Here is a 15,793-nt window from a genome sequence, read left to right as displayed (position 1 = left end):
TGCTTTGAACAGATCTACATTTCTTCCCAATAGTTCTAAAGAGATATGGACGTCATGGGGCTGATTACTGATTAATGGATTAAGCCTGAATGAACGTTTCCACCCAATTGCCAGAGCATCATATACCATATATTTTTAAAATATCATTAGAGTCCAAACCGCGGTTTGAAAAGTAAGATACTGAATAAGTTTAAATATGTTATGAGTATAAAGAGTTTTATATCAAATACCATTTTGCTATCAATACATACATGTTTGTTTTTAAATATTATAGTGTTTGAAACACAATAATTCTCCTTTGTCCTACATTATTCCATTCCTTGCCAAACTCTTAACATTTCAACATAGAATGTTGCTAACTTTGCTTTGATCTTGGCGGTATTATAATTACATTGAAAAATGAACACACCACCAATTGGTTTACATAAACTATTGAACAGCGTTTTCCATTCATCTGATTGTTACAATATATTAATCTATTCATCCACATTACACGTTGTACTTTAATAAAAACTTCAAAATTTATTACTCATAAACCTCAATTTTCATAGTTTTGATACATTGTGTTTCTTTTTATTTTATCTTGTCCATTCCAAATAAATTCGAATGTGATTCTTTCTATTTCCACATAAACCCACTTCGGGACCACAATCAAATATGAGACATAAATCAGCTTTAAAAGTGCATAAGTTTTTAGAAAATGAATTTTCCCTAATATGGTCAAATCTCTTTGCTTCCACAAACTCAATAACTTTTTTAGTTTGCTTAATATTTATTTGTAGTTCATTTCTTCTTTGACCTCCACATCCATGGTAAAATATGTTCCCCAAATCTTCACTTCTTTAACCATATTCCATCCTTTTGGGACAGAGTCCTGGTTTGTACTGGTTCCTAATCTCATTAAATTAATTTTATCCTTGTTTAATATGAGACCACTTAATTTACCAAAAACATCAAAAAGTAATTCAAGTCTTTATAAGGACCGTTCATCTCGTACAAAAATCTATATATCATCAGCGTACAGCACTTGTTTAACTTCATTCTGAGCCAATAAAACACCCCTAACCCCTGTATCATTTCTTATAACGTTTGCAAGTATAATTCAATAGATAATATAAAAATGTAAGGCGAGAGGGGATCTCCCTGTCTTACCTCTGTATATCAAAATAACAGTTGTGAAGCCACCATTCACAACACAACTACATGCTCCACTATCAAAGTTTTGATCCACTGTCTAAAAGAAACACAGAATCCAAACATTTCTAATACATTTTGTATAAACTCATGCGATACAGGGTCAAATGCTTTTTCAAAATCCACCGCTAATAGATAGCCTTTTATATTGTTATTCAAAGCCTGAAACAAAATATCATCAATAAGACGAACTGCTTCGCCTATATTTCGATTATTAATGTATCCATAAACCTGGTAAACCTGTATAATTTCGGGGTGAATCTCTTTAATTCTTTTGGCAAGAACTTTAGTGAGAATCTTAAATAGGGCTATAGTTTTAATGTATAGAGGGGTTTTACCTAATTATTAAATTAGAGTGATTACTCCTTGTTTCTGTGATGCAGACAATTCACCTTTTTCAAAAGCTTCATTTAAACAATCAACCAATAGGACATCAATTACACATCAAAAAGTGAAGTAGAATTCTGTGGTTAAACCATCATTACCTGGGGCTTTATTAAGTTGCATGCATTTCAAAGCCTCAAAACATTCACTTTTGCTTAATTTACCTTCACAGCTATTTTCATTGTCTTCTGATAATTTAGTAATACCTTGGAGGAAAGGGAATTTTTTTCAGTAAATTTTCAACATCATTGCAAACTCCCTTACAAGAATATAAGGAACTGTAGAATAATTTGATGATTTTAAAATTTCACCTTCACGGTCGCTATGTATCTGATTATCTTCACCTATTAATTTATGAATCTCAGATTTACGTTTGTTTGATGACACAAGTTGTTAAAAAAATACAGAATTCTTTTCCCCCTTTTCACTCAAGGCCGCGCGTGACCTTACTTTGAGACCATCAAGGCCGAAGTCAAATAACTTCTTAAGGAGTTTTCTTTTTTCCTCCAAATTTTTCCGCAAAACATCAGAATTATTCACAGCAATTTGCTGTTCTATGTATTTCACTTCAGACTCTAAAATCAGCTTTTGCATATTTCTTTCTCGTGCGTTTTCTTTAGAATATTTTCGAGTATATTCTCTCTAATCTTTTATTTAATAAAGCCCCAAAGCAATGAGTAATTAGAAAAGACATTTCTGTATTGCTTTTTCCAACTAAGAATATTAATTTTCATAGCAGAAACATATTCTTTATCATAACATACACTGTTATTGAATTTCCAGTACGAAGGACCTCGCTTCACTTCTTTTTTCCACTACTACAGGTAAGCAAAATTCCAGAATGGTCTGGAGTTATGGACGGTAAAATGTCACATTCCAACACCAATGTTTCAACTTCTTTTGATATTATCCAATAATCTAGCCTACTTTGAACAGGTGGTGTCTTCTGTCTGAAAGTAAACTGTTGTTTTCCGATCCTGGATATCTTTTCCTCCAAATATCTATTAATTGAAATGTGTCCATGAACTCCAAAAATTCTGTATTAAATCTAGATTTCACCTGTATGGTTGACCCCATATGATCTAATTTATCATCTAATATCATGTTGAAATCACCACCTACTATAATAACATGACTGAGAGAAAACATTTTCTTTATGATATCGATTTTTTCAGGAAATCTATTTGCTCATTTGCCTTGTTCCTATATAGTTGGAAAATAAACATTTCTTATTATCATTCTGATTCCATCTAATTCACAGTCGAATATACTATATCTACCATCGTTATCCCTTTCCATCTTTAAATAGTATTAAGCTCAGCTGCAATAGCTCAGCTGCATTATTTGCACATGTTCTGTATATATCTTCGGTGCAGACTTTTGCATCGCCCGCCCAGCTGATAATATAAACAAACTTAGACTCTTCACTAGTCGCTTTGTAGCTATTTTTGCGGAGATTGCCTTCGCCATGGTGTAAAACGGAAACGCGCGTCCCGGCAAAGCATGCCGCCATTTTTTATTCACTTACTTTCCTTATTTCGAGGTTGATTTTCTTCGTTCCAAATTGAAAATGGTCTAACATTGAATTTCTGAATGCAATATGCCTTTGAAAACGTGATTAAATATTGAATACAATAATTTCATTCCGAAGGTCCTTCTATTATAATTTTTGAAATAACCGGGTCTGGAAAAAAGACTTTGGTCTTATATTATAATTTTTTTCAAACAACCGGGTCTGGAAAAAAGACTTTGATCTTATATTATAATTATTGAAACAACTGGGTCTGGAAGAAAAGACTTTGGATTATATTATACTTTGTTTATTAACCGGGTCTGGAAAAAAAGACTTTGCACTTTTGTGCTATATGAACGTATTACTATAGGATTTCAGTTTAGAACGGATTCGCCAAAAATCCCTTCAAATTTATTACATTTGTGGGTAAAGTCATTATTACATTTGTGGGCGAACAAAATTATTACATTTGTGGGTAAAGTGTTATTACATTTGTTACATTTATTACATTTGTGGGTAAAGTCATTATTACATTTGTGGGCGTTATTACATTTGTGAGTAAAGTGTTATTACATTTGTGGGCGTTATTACATTTGTGGGCGTTATTACGTTTGTGGGTGCAACCCCCCCCCCCCCCGCTTCTGCCGCTTATGGCTCTAAGGTTTAATTTGGCGTGCAATGGCTTAATTTACGTGTAGGAATCATTTCATCTAATGAAATAGTGAATGCTTCCAGATCGTTTCGTGTTCCAGTAACAGTATTATGATCTTCGGCCTCCATCATGAATATTTAATATGTCATTGAAGCCCTCGCTGGCGCGCTCATGCATTGGATAATTTTCACCGACAAAAAAATAATAAAAGACATAAGAGATTCAGTGAAATTCAAGTTAGGTGTCAAGAGGCTAAGAGTGTCTAGAGAGAATAGCATGGCAAAAAAAGTAAAAACACGACTTGCACAATAATTTTTTTAAGGATACCGTAGACCTTAGAAATTCGTGTTTTGACCAATAACTTCAGTTCAGTACCGGTACCAAACCGAGTGTGCGGAGAGAGAGGTACATGTTGGAGTAAATGGGAAATAACGATGTGGGATGTAAACAAAATCAACAGAAATCAGGTCAAATATGTGGAATGTGATTATGTCAAAACAGTAGTCGCGTACATTCTATTTAAGGCACTTAATTTCCGGCTTAAAACGAAAGTCGAATTTCAATTTCATTTTATTTTCCTAGCATTTGTCCCATTGAAGACACTGTTAAAAAAATCGCACCGAAATGTAAAAAATCGCCAAAAAATCCCAAACCCGAGTGATTACGAACCCGCCCGCGACGCGAGTGTTTATAATAAGCCGTCGTACGGGACACGTGTGTGTTGTACAGGCAATTGCATGTTGTACTGGACAGCCTGTACAAAACAATGAACTTTTTATTAATCAGAAAGGGAGCATTGCCCCTAAAATCTTCCTTTTTAATGAAAAGCCTTAAGTAGTCATTCAAGCCAATAAGATTAAGTAACCTCATTCTATCCATCATATATATATACATATATATATACAGTGCGTCCCAGAAAAAACGAAACCGAGATTAAGCGATGATTTATCATAACTTAATCACAAATACAATAGACAAATGACCTACCAATGTAAAGCTTAGAATCTCCTCTTAAATATAATATTACTTAGATTATTCCCCCTTCATGCATGATGGAGCAAAACCAATTTGAAGAAAGGATACCAAAAACTCATTTGGCGGTGGTATCTGAATTTCAAAAAGAAAATCACATGCCTAAAAAGTTCAATATCTGCTCTTTTATTTGATACCTTAATTACAAGAAAATGGTCAAGAAGTAAAAAAAGTTATGTTCCCTCGAAATAATGCTTGTATTTCCATAATTTCATGAAATAAACGTGTTTTCACCGGTTTCCCACAGAAGCTATCGCATTATTAACAAAAGACTTTAAAGCATGGCCGATCGTCAACAAAACTGAGTGACGAATGAGTTTGAACGCTAACCTGTACAACCTCTTCATTTCATGAAATTATTGAAATTAAAGCCTTATTTCAGAAAACAAGAAATTTGTTATTTCTTGACCATTCTCTGTAAAGAGCAGATATTGAACTTTTCCAAAATGTGGTTTTCTTTTTGAAACCCAGATACAACCCGCCAGATGACTTTTTGGTATCCCCTCTACAAATTGTTTATGCTCACTCATGCGCAAATGATAAATAATCTAAATAATTTTAGATGAAAGAGGAGATTCTAAGCTTTACATTGGTAGATCATTTGTCTTTTGTATTTGTGATTAAGTTATGATAAATCATCGATAAATCTCGGTTTCGTTTTTTCTGGGACGCACTGTTCAATTGGGAATAATATATCATCGTTTTTTTTTTCATGAAGGGAAATGAACAATGGTGCACAGCATTTAAAGAACTTTAAAAAATGAGGTTTTGTATGAATTTAATTTTCATTGAATTAAGTGATGATTTAAAATACAACATTTAAACAATGAATGAATGAATCTGTGTTTGTATTAATTATGGGGCTAAAATTTTATGAATTTTCATAAAAATGTATGTATATGATATATGTCACAACTGTCACTAGTAATTCCTCAAAAGGTTTTTTTTCTAAAGAAATGCGCTTTTACTTTTTTAAACTTTTCTGAATTTCATGAAACCATATGATTTGTCTTATTTTCAATTTTTTGACATGGTTTGTCTTATTTTCCCGAATTTTAAACAACTTGATAAAAGTAAGGAGTTTCAATACTGTATAAATAAAAATTATTGATCATCAAGGTAGGTCCAAATAAATGATTGATATGTAAAGATTTGTTTTCTTACATCTAATAACAATTTCACAATAGCATGCAAGAGGAAATCATCTTCCATACTAGGGTGAATTAGTTATAAATGTTTTCTTTTCATGCTCAATGACAAAGAAATTAACCAGCTCTGACCAGTGAAAATCACCAGTTTAGCTAAAGGGACTCACAAAATAATAGGCCTACATTAGGTCAATTAAAATGATTAGAATCACCTATTTCATGTTCTATGTCAAATCAGTTACATAAATTAGAATAGGCCTTCTGTTTATAGTTTCTAAATCCAAATCCTGCAATGAAATCTAGTATATATTGTGTGCCGTACGGGACAACTTTAATAGGACAATTATTGAAAAATGAAGAATAGTAATAAGATCCTGATGGGATAAATCGATCACCCATAGGTGAAATAGAGAAAAACTGATATTGTAAGATTGCATCATGAAAAATAAAAATGTTGGAAAACTTTTGCAATTTCATGTGTCGTACGGGTCATTTCCAAAAATATGGTCGGAAAAATCATGCCTGCCCCTATTATGGTCGTGAAAATGTTGTAGATATTATATGGAACCATCATTGATACATTATTCCATCGACCTGCAATATTTTCAATCTTCTTGTGATTTGCCAATAATGGTTTCAAGCAGTGTTTGTACTTTACTATTTAATCAGCAAAATTATTGAAAATTTAGAATTCCATTTGTTCCCCCCCCAAAAAAAAAAAAAAAAAAATATATATATATATATATCTGACTTCACTTTTGGTTAAAACTAGGTATCATAGTAAAATATTACACTACAAACACTTATTGAAAGCATGTTAAAAGTTTATGATATTTTTGAAGTTTTAGTGTGGAATCGCCCAAATAAGGATTCGACGGCAAAGTTTGTTAATGCTTGGCATCCCAGCTAAAAATATTGCAAAAATACCCAGGAATAAACGTACGGCCAGATGCCAAGCGCGCCTTTTCGTAAAAGTGTCATTTTTAGGGTAAAATCGTAAAGAATGTCGAAAATCACTCAGTTTGATATTTTGACGGATTGTTATATAGTTTTTTTTTTATCTTTGATATGCAATTGTTTTTATTTGAATGGACCTAACCCCTTTTTGCAAGTGAGCTCTTAAAAATAATATTGTTTCTGATTTCTTGATTTTTATTTTACCTCATTTGCTAAGAAAGCATGAATGCTTCTAAGCTAGAGACCAGAGGTCCGATGGCTTACGGTAGTCTCCGAGGGACCTTTAATGGGGATTTAAATGCCTTACTAGCATTACTAGTAAGGCATTTAAATGCCTTACTTGGCACTAGCGCACCAAGTGGGAATCGAACCCAGGCCACCGGAATCCGATACCTCCTCACTACCGATTGAGCATTCAATCAGGCCTTAGAATGTTTCGTTTCTATTTTCGTTAAAGCCAACTGGCGCTTGTACTTTTTTTTTTTAACAGATACATAGCATTCTTCATTTCAAAACGTCATTAAAATGTCCAGTTTATGAACTGGAATATAAAAAAGAAGATTGCGCTTTGCGCTCACATTAATAGTTTAGTTATTAAAAAGATATGTATTAAATGCTCTGTTTTCATGTCATAATATTAAATATTTCTGAAATGTTATCATTATAATTAGATACGAATCATGTTCATAATTACACTTACGAATTGTTGAACTTTTTAACTTTCAGCTCTAAGTTTCATGGCATATACGAAAAAACTGCTTCGCGCTCGCATTATTCAATCAGGCCTTGGATACTTAATATTGCTTATGAAAATAAAGTTAATTATGTGCTTTATAATAAATACTTGATAAATGAATCTATGTTGGTACCCCCTACAAAATACAAAGCCCCGCCCCCGTGCTCCTCTGCTGACAAAATCCTAGCTACGGTCTGGTGAGCGTGCTGAGTGAACGAGTGTTTTAAACTAAAGTTTTAATTTAGGGCAGGATTTGTGTTTATTAAGAAATCAATGCTCTAAATAGCAGTATTTAAATTGAGGTCATAATGAGTGAATAAATGAATAAATAGGCAGGGTTAATAATTATTCTGTTATGTTTTTCCAAATCAGGCGCCATTCTAGGGGGAGCTCTAGGGAATGAAGCCCCTCCTAAAAAGATAATCAATGTCTATGAAGGCCCTATATGATAACTGATGCATTGTTTTATTCATATCCTCCAGTGTTCTTAAAGTAAAAATTATTATATTCAAAATTTTCTCGATTTGTCACTACACACTCCCTCGCAAAAAAACATCTAAATGCAGAATACATCATTGCTCCCATAAAGTAAGAGTATAGCAAATTAGTAATCCCCTGTAATGCAGTAGAATACCCAACATTTTTTTTTTTTTTTAATTTACCTCCCTACTTCACCCTACATAATTAATGAGGGAGCAAATCTATGAATTTTTGGCCGTTCACTTTTTTCGCGTATCAGTAAATGACACACCTTGAAAGAAAAGCAATGCAAGTTCGTTCTTAATTCTTCTCCCCCTTCTTATCGATTGCTAGGCCATTTCCAATGTATTAAACGTCGAAAATTGCTGAAATCCCCATTCAAAATTTATGTTCTAGAATTGCGCCTTTTTCAAAAGTCATGTGGAAAACCACTTGGTTCGATGCATGATTTCGTCCAAAAATCATGGATTGAAGGATGCTGCCTTTCCACCTTTGGCTCAGCACTAAAATTGCCATTTTCCAATAATGTATTTACCATTTTACAATAGAAAGGCGGTCTCAGAACTTTGCCTTCACCTTCGAATCTTATGCTCCCTTTTTCCCTCCACTTGAAATAAGTATTGTACAATGTATCAGTAGAATCGAGAAGATTAATGTAATCAACGAGTTCGCTGAAATTATTAAAATCCTGAAGATGTATGAACGAGTTTGGTGGTGCAACACGCTCGTAGTCTTCCCGTGGCGGTCCATAGACAATGGGTACACTGTTGTAGCGGAGAGCGTTGACCCAAAATTTTTCCGTGATGTAGTCCCTGCATTCGCTATTCTCCAAAGCAAGGTAAAATTTGTGAGACCCGAGGATGCTCCCGCATTTATCGGAATGTCTTTCACACGTTTTGTTTCCACAATTTCCGTATACGTCAATACTTACATGTTTCCCCAGAGTTTCCACGAATTCGCGACGCCGCCAGGTCTGAAGGTGAAGGCCTCTTCCAATACATCTTGATGATGCCCAAGCAACTAATCCAGTTTTCTCCTTGGCCCAATTTCGGTTCGCTTTAAAACCTTTTATATGTGATTTAGGTGTGTAAATTCCATATGGACTGTGTATCGACGACGATGGCCTGTAAGACATGGTGAAGTTGTATATACGATCGAGCTCAAGTGGTGGGACAACACTTTTTTTTGTTAGTGGAGGAGGTTCTATTGAAAAGAAAATCCAAGCTTGATGAATCCGCCGTCTCTTTTGTAATTCTTCCCAATTAATAGGTGATGTATGATAAAAAACTATAGCATCACTGTGTTTCATCGTCTCATAACTTGTATCCTTCAATAATCTAATCCCGCAGTTCAGCCCGGGACATTCATTTGTTTGGGGAGCATCGGGAATATTTCTTCCCCTCCATATTTGTACCTGCCGGTAACATCGTGACACATTTCGTAATTGATTTTCACTTTCTCTATTTACGAAAGAGATACTCTCTAAAACCTTTCCTCCAAGCACAATCCTTTCTCCATGGTTCATCATTAATGGAATAGGAGAGATTGGTGGTTGTTTCTTGTTGGCGATAAGAAAACAAGTAATAATAAAAGTGGACCATACTACAAACATATGACGATATTCAATAGCCATAGTGATCCGATGTTGACTGTTCAGTTACATGCATATACAGCTTAGGTATGATGTTGAAACAAATCGCAATTCGTCAAAACAGAACAACGTTCAACAAGAACGGCCTCTGAGCAGATAATGGGAGATGCCCACGATACTGTAAAGTGCTGTGTCTTTGTAACCACAAGTATGCGTACGGCAATGCACTGAATCACTCACTGCCTTGGCATGTCATTGCCGTTTTATGCTGATTGTTTATTTATTGTCTTTTCGGGGTACGCCTCCACTCGTTTTCCAACAAAGTATTAATGTACTAGTCGGCCAGACCCAAAGCACCCCAACACAACTGGTTATCCATATGATCACGGGCGTACGGGGTTACATCCCCTTTTCATTTTGAGGCGGGGGTATGGCACGTACAATACCCCCCCCCCCCCCACATACAAATTTTTGGAGATGGAACAATGTTTTGTCTTTATTATCAAATTGTCAATAATTCTGTTAATATGTGGATTCATCTTAAAATTGTATGTATTGTAACATGTTTATTCATGATAAAGAGAACACATGATCAGCCGAGGAATTTTTTACACAAATAAATAATGCGAAATATCATTTTTGTAAGAGATAGCGACTATAACTGCTCGTAATATACATAATGTTAATTTTTTTTTTGCTGCTATCCTTTAACTATAATACTTTATGTCTATGTCTGATTTATCTCACGTTTGAACTATTATTTTATATTGTTGTTTTGATACCGAGAAACAATAAATTGAATTGAAATGAATGGTCTAACCTAAAATTCAAAACAAGAGAAATGCACAAAAAATAAGGAAGAAAGACAAGAGAGAGCACGAGAGAAAGGCAAGAGAGAAAGAGAAGCAGAAAGAAAGTAAGTAAGCCAGAGAGAGGTATAGAAATTGACGATGGAAAGGGAAAACAGAAACGGACAGATAAATTAACAAGAAAAATTAACCGAATAACATATAATCACCCCTCCCACAAAAAACTCAAAACAAACGAAAGAAAATTGGAGAGCTGTTATGATAAAAACCAGCAGAAAACCCTCATATTTTCCTTGATCAACCACGGCTTTTCGTTAGATATATTTTTTGAAACTATATTTCCCATTGTTTCAATGTTTAATATATATGCCCTTCCTTTTACATATCTTTACTTCACTCAACCTCTCTCATGGGTGTCTGGAAAACGAAGACCGAAGACCGAAGACCGGGGACTCATATCACACTCGTGTGAAAGCGTTTGTAGTTCACGCCCGAAGTGTGTACAAAGCAGTGCAAAGTGTGTACAAAACACGTGCGCGGGTTAGAATGGACTTTGGACCTTGCCCCGACACATGTTCTCCCATTGACAATGCACGGGTCCCCGGTCTTCGATCTTCGTTTTCCAAACCCGTTGTTGGGTGTCTGGAAAACGAAGACCGAAGACCGGGGATCGCATTCGTTTAGCTAAGATACCACTTATAAATGTCATTATGAAGGCCTCTATTATTCAGCTCAAATTCAAGAATATTCTGATCTAGAATACATTAATGTCACTAATTGGCTGATAATGAAGTCATGTTAATTGCTTGTGTCAATAAATAGTATAGTTAGACCAGTTGAAGCTGGATAGGTCTCCCAGTTTACACCACTATTCCACTGAGACAAGTAACAAACTCCAGTAATCAATCAGACCAGTTTCAAATTTCCAGTTAAAGGTTAACTCTAGACCAGTAATTTCAGACCAGTTTAATTCTTAACTGGTCCAGTAAAGTGAACTCGACCAGTTAGACCAGTATGCCGTTTTTCCATTTTCCAGAATTACATTCTGTGAACTGGTTTTTCCTTCTTAATTGGCTGACATTAATTTGCAATTTTACTACCATTGACATAACGCATGTCCCCGGTCTTCGGTCTTCGTTTTCCAAACCTGTTGTTGGGTGTCTGGAAAACGAAGACCGAAGACCGGGGATCGCGTCAATTCGTCTAGCTAAGATAGGCCTAGAATATTCAGCACCATTTTAAGAATATTCTGATCTTGGATACGTCATCAGCTATGATTGGCTGCGGACAAGTTATGGTTATTTGTGTGAATATCGTTATCAGCTAGGGCATGATTAATAATGATAGATAACAATTATAACGTACATATTTCACCCACGGAATTCAGCCATTGCAATTCTGAAAACTGTCATGAAACTGAAAACTTGCATACAATACACCCCATACTGCGCAATCACGTACAAGCAGACTCAACTCAACTGGCGTTTGCAACTATTTTACTACCATTGACATTACGCATGTCCCCGGTCTTCGGTCTTCGTTTTCCAAACCTGTTGTTGGGTGTCTGGAAAACGAAGACCGAAGACCGGGGATCGCGTCAATTCGTCTAGCTAAGATAGGCCTAGAATATTCAGCACCAGTTCAAGAAAATTCTGATCTTGGATACGTCATCAGCTATGATTGGCTGCGGATAAGTTATGGTTATTTGTGTGAATATCGTTATCAGCTAGGGCATGATATTAAGGATAACGTACATATTTCACCCACGGAATTCAGCCATTGCAATTCTGAAAACTGTCATAAAACTGAAAACTTGCATACAATACACCTCATACTGCGCAATCACGTACAAGCAGACTCAACTCAACTGGCGTTTGCAACTATTTTACTACCATTGACATTACGCATGTCCCCGGTCTTCGGTCTTCGTTTTCCAAACCTGTTGTTGGGTGTCTGGAAAACGAAGACAGAAGACCGGGGATTGCGTATTCGTCTAGCTAAGATAGGTCTATAATATTCAGCACCAGTTCAAGAATGTTCTGATCTTGGATACGTCATCAGCTATGATTGGCTGCGGATAAGTTATGGTTATTTGTGTGAATATCGTTATCAGCTAGGGCATGATATTAAGGATAACGTACATATTTCACCCACGGAATTCAGCCATTGCAATTCTGAAAACTGTCATAAAACTGAAAACTTGCATACAATACACCTCATACTGCGCAATCACGTACAAGCAGACTCAACTCAACTGGCGTTTGCAACTATTTTACTACCATTGACATTACGCATGACCCCGGTCTTCGGTCTTCGTTTTCCAAACCTGTTGTTGGGTGTCTGGAAAACGAAGACAGAAGACCGGGGATTGCGTATTCGTCTAGCTAAGATAGGCCTATAATATTCAGCATCAGTTCAAGAATATTCTGATCTTGGATACGTCATCAGCTATGATTGGCTGCGGATAAGTTATGGTTATTTGTGTGAATATCGTTATCAGCTAGGGCATGATATTAAGGATAACGTACATATTTCACCCACGGAATTCAGCCATTGCAATTCTGAAAACTGTCATAAAACTGAAAACTTGCATACAATCAGGCGCGGATCCATGGGGGGGCCGAGGGGGCCTTGCCCCCCCCTTCGGCTTAAAAAAAAAAGAAGAGAGGGAAAGAAAGAGAAAAAAGAGGGGAAGAGGGGAAAGAAAAGAAGAAAAAGAAGAAAGGAAGAGGGGGAAGAAGGGAAGAAAAAAGAGAGAGGAAAAGGGGGGAAAGAAAAGAGGAAAGGAGAGAGGGAGAGGGGGAAAGGTAAAGGAGACAAAAAGAGAGAGGAAGAAGGAGGAAAGAAGAGAAGAGAGAGAAAGGGGAAAAGAAGAGGGGAAAGGAGAGAGGAAGAGGGGGAAGGAAGAGGAGAAAAAAGAGAGAGGAAAGGGGGAAAGAAAAGAAGAAAAAAGGAAAGGAAGGGAGAGGAAAAGGGGAAAGAAAGAGAAGGAAAAAGAGAGGGAAAGGAAAATGAGAAAAAAAGAGACCTACATGTAGGGGCGCCGAATTGATATTCGAACTAGGAGGGCGCCGAAATGATGTTCGAAGGGATGTTAAAATGATGTTCGAACTGGGGGCGCCAGATTGATACTCGAACTAGGGGGGGGGGGCGAATCGATGTTCGAACTAGGGGGGCGCCAAATTGATACTCGAACTAGGGGGGCTCAGAATTGATGTTGGAACTAGGGGGCGCCAAATTGATACTCGAACTATGGGGCGCCAAATTGATGTTTGACCTACATGTAGGGGCGCCGAATTGATATTCGATCTAGGAGGGCGCCAAAATGATGTTCGAAGGGATGTTAAAATGATGTTCGAGCTAGGGGGCGCCAAACTGATACTCAAACTAGGGGGGCGCCGAATCGATGTTCGGGCTAGGGGGGCGCCAAATTGATACTCGAGCTAGGGGGCGAATTGATACTCGAGCTAGGGGGCGAAATGATATTCGAACTAGGGAAGCCAAATTGAGTTCGAAGGGATGCCAAAATGTTCGAACTGGGGGTCGAATTGATGTTTGAACGGGGAGGGGGGGCGAATTGATGATCGACCTACATGTAGGGGCGCCGATAATTGATACTCGAACTAGGGGGGCGCCGAATTGATGTTCGAACTAGGGAGGCCAAATAGATGTTCGACGTAGGGGGGGGGGGGGTTGCGCCGAATTGATGTTCGACATAGGGGCGCAAAATTTATGTTCGACATCGGGGGCGCCGATTGAATGTTCGAACTAGGGGCGCCGAATTGCTATTTGAACTTGGGGCGCCAAATTGATGTTCGAACGAGGGGGGCGCCAAATTGATATTCGAACTAGGGGCGCCAATTTGATGTTAGAACTAGGCGGCGCCAAACTGACGTTCAAACTATGGGTCGCTGAATTGATGTAACAAGGGGGAGGGGGCGAATTAATTTTCGAACTAGATGGGGGCGCCAAATTGATGTTCGAACTGGGGGAGCGCCGAATTGATGTTCGACCTAGGGAGGCCAAATAGATGTTCGACGTAGGGGGGGGGGGGTTGCGCCGAATTGATGTTCGACGTAGGGGCGCAAAATTTATGTTCGACATCGGGGGGCGCCGATTGAATGTTCGAACTAGGGGCGCCAAATTGATGTTCGAACTAGGGGGCGCCGAATTGCTATTCGAACTTGGGGCGCCAAATTGATGTTCGAACGAGGGGGGCGCCAAATTGATGTTAGAACTAGGCGGCGCCAAACTGACGTTCAAACTATGGGTCGCTGAATTGATGTTTGAACAAGGGGGAGGGGGCGAATTAATTTTCGAACTAGATGGGGGCGCCAAATTGATGTTCGAACTGGGGGAGCGCCGAATTGATGTTCAAACTAGCGGGGCGCCAAATTGATGTTCGAACTGGGGAGCGCTAATTTGATGTTTGACCATAAGGCGACAAATACATGTTTCAGAAGGGGGAGGGCAAAGTGATATTTCACATGGCGCCAAATTCATGTTCAACCGAGGGCGCCAAATTGACCTTGAACTTAGGGGGCTCCATGAAAATACATGTTCGACCGGGGGCGCAACATTGCTCGTATTGCCTGTTTATAGTGAAATTTATTTCCTGCCCAAAAAAGGTTAAATTAATGCGGCTGATTTAAAATATCCAGTTTTTACGATAATAGACAAAAATCAATGTGCTCGAGTTTGAAGTTTGTTTGGCGAGATAGGTATCCTGTTCAGGGTCAGAAAAGGGGTAAATATCAAATTCAGCTGGCGCTACGCGCTCGCAATATTTGATTAGTGAGGTGTGTATCCTCTCCATCGATCACACGTACATAAGTCCGTAAAATGTTAGCCTGTTTTTCAAGTCAATATACATAGGCCGATCCAGGGGCAAAGTTTTTGCCCCCGCCCCCCCCCCCCCCATGGTGGCGCAAAAAAAAAGGAAAGAAAAAGAAAAAAAGACGAAGAGAAAAAGGAAAAACTTTTAGAATAGGAATTTTACCTTAAAAGAGTCCTTCTTAAGTCAGTATATAAAAAAATTGAGCTCGCGCTTCGCGCTCGCATCACTGTTTAGTTATATACGCATCCCGACCTCACAGTTTTTTTATGCGAACGAGAAGCACAAGCTGAAAATATTTTATATTCTAATCTAACAACTGAAAATGTCCTTTTCATTTCATCATTAAAAAAGTTTTCAGCTAGCGCTTCGCGCTCGCATTCATTTCTTAAAGGACAAGTCCACCCCCCAAAAAAAATGTTGATTTGAATAAATAGATAAAAATCTTACAAGCATTATGCTG

At 37.4% G+C, this 15,793-nt stretch overlaps 1 protein-coding gene across 1 annotated transcript; it reads right to left on the bottom strand.

Moving 5' to 3' along the window:
* Nucleotides 1-5,389: 5,389 nt before the first annotated feature.
* LOC129260075 (alpha-(1,3)-fucosyltransferase 7-like) lies at nt 5,390-10,006 on the bottom strand. The gene has a single exon (XM_064115195.1). The coding sequence runs from the start codon at nt 9,727-9,729 to the stop codon at nt 8,506-8,508; it is 1,224 nt and encodes a 407-aa protein (XP_063971265.1). The 5' UTR covers nt 9,730-10,006; the 3' UTR covers nt 5,390-8,505.
* Nucleotides 10,007-15,793: the final 5,787 nt, after the last annotated feature.

This window comes from Lytechinus pictus, unplaced genomic scaffold (genome assembly GCF_037042905.1).
Source record: "Lytechinus pictus isolate F3 Inbred unplaced genomic scaffold, Lp3.0 scaffold_22, whole genome shotgun sequence".
Classification (NCBI taxonomy): domain Eukaryota; kingdom Metazoa; phylum Echinodermata; class Echinoidea; order Temnopleuroida; family Toxopneustidae; genus Lytechinus; species Lytechinus pictus.
Note: the sequence above shows the minus strand (reverse complement) of the source record. Positions and strands in the feature narration are given on the sequence as shown.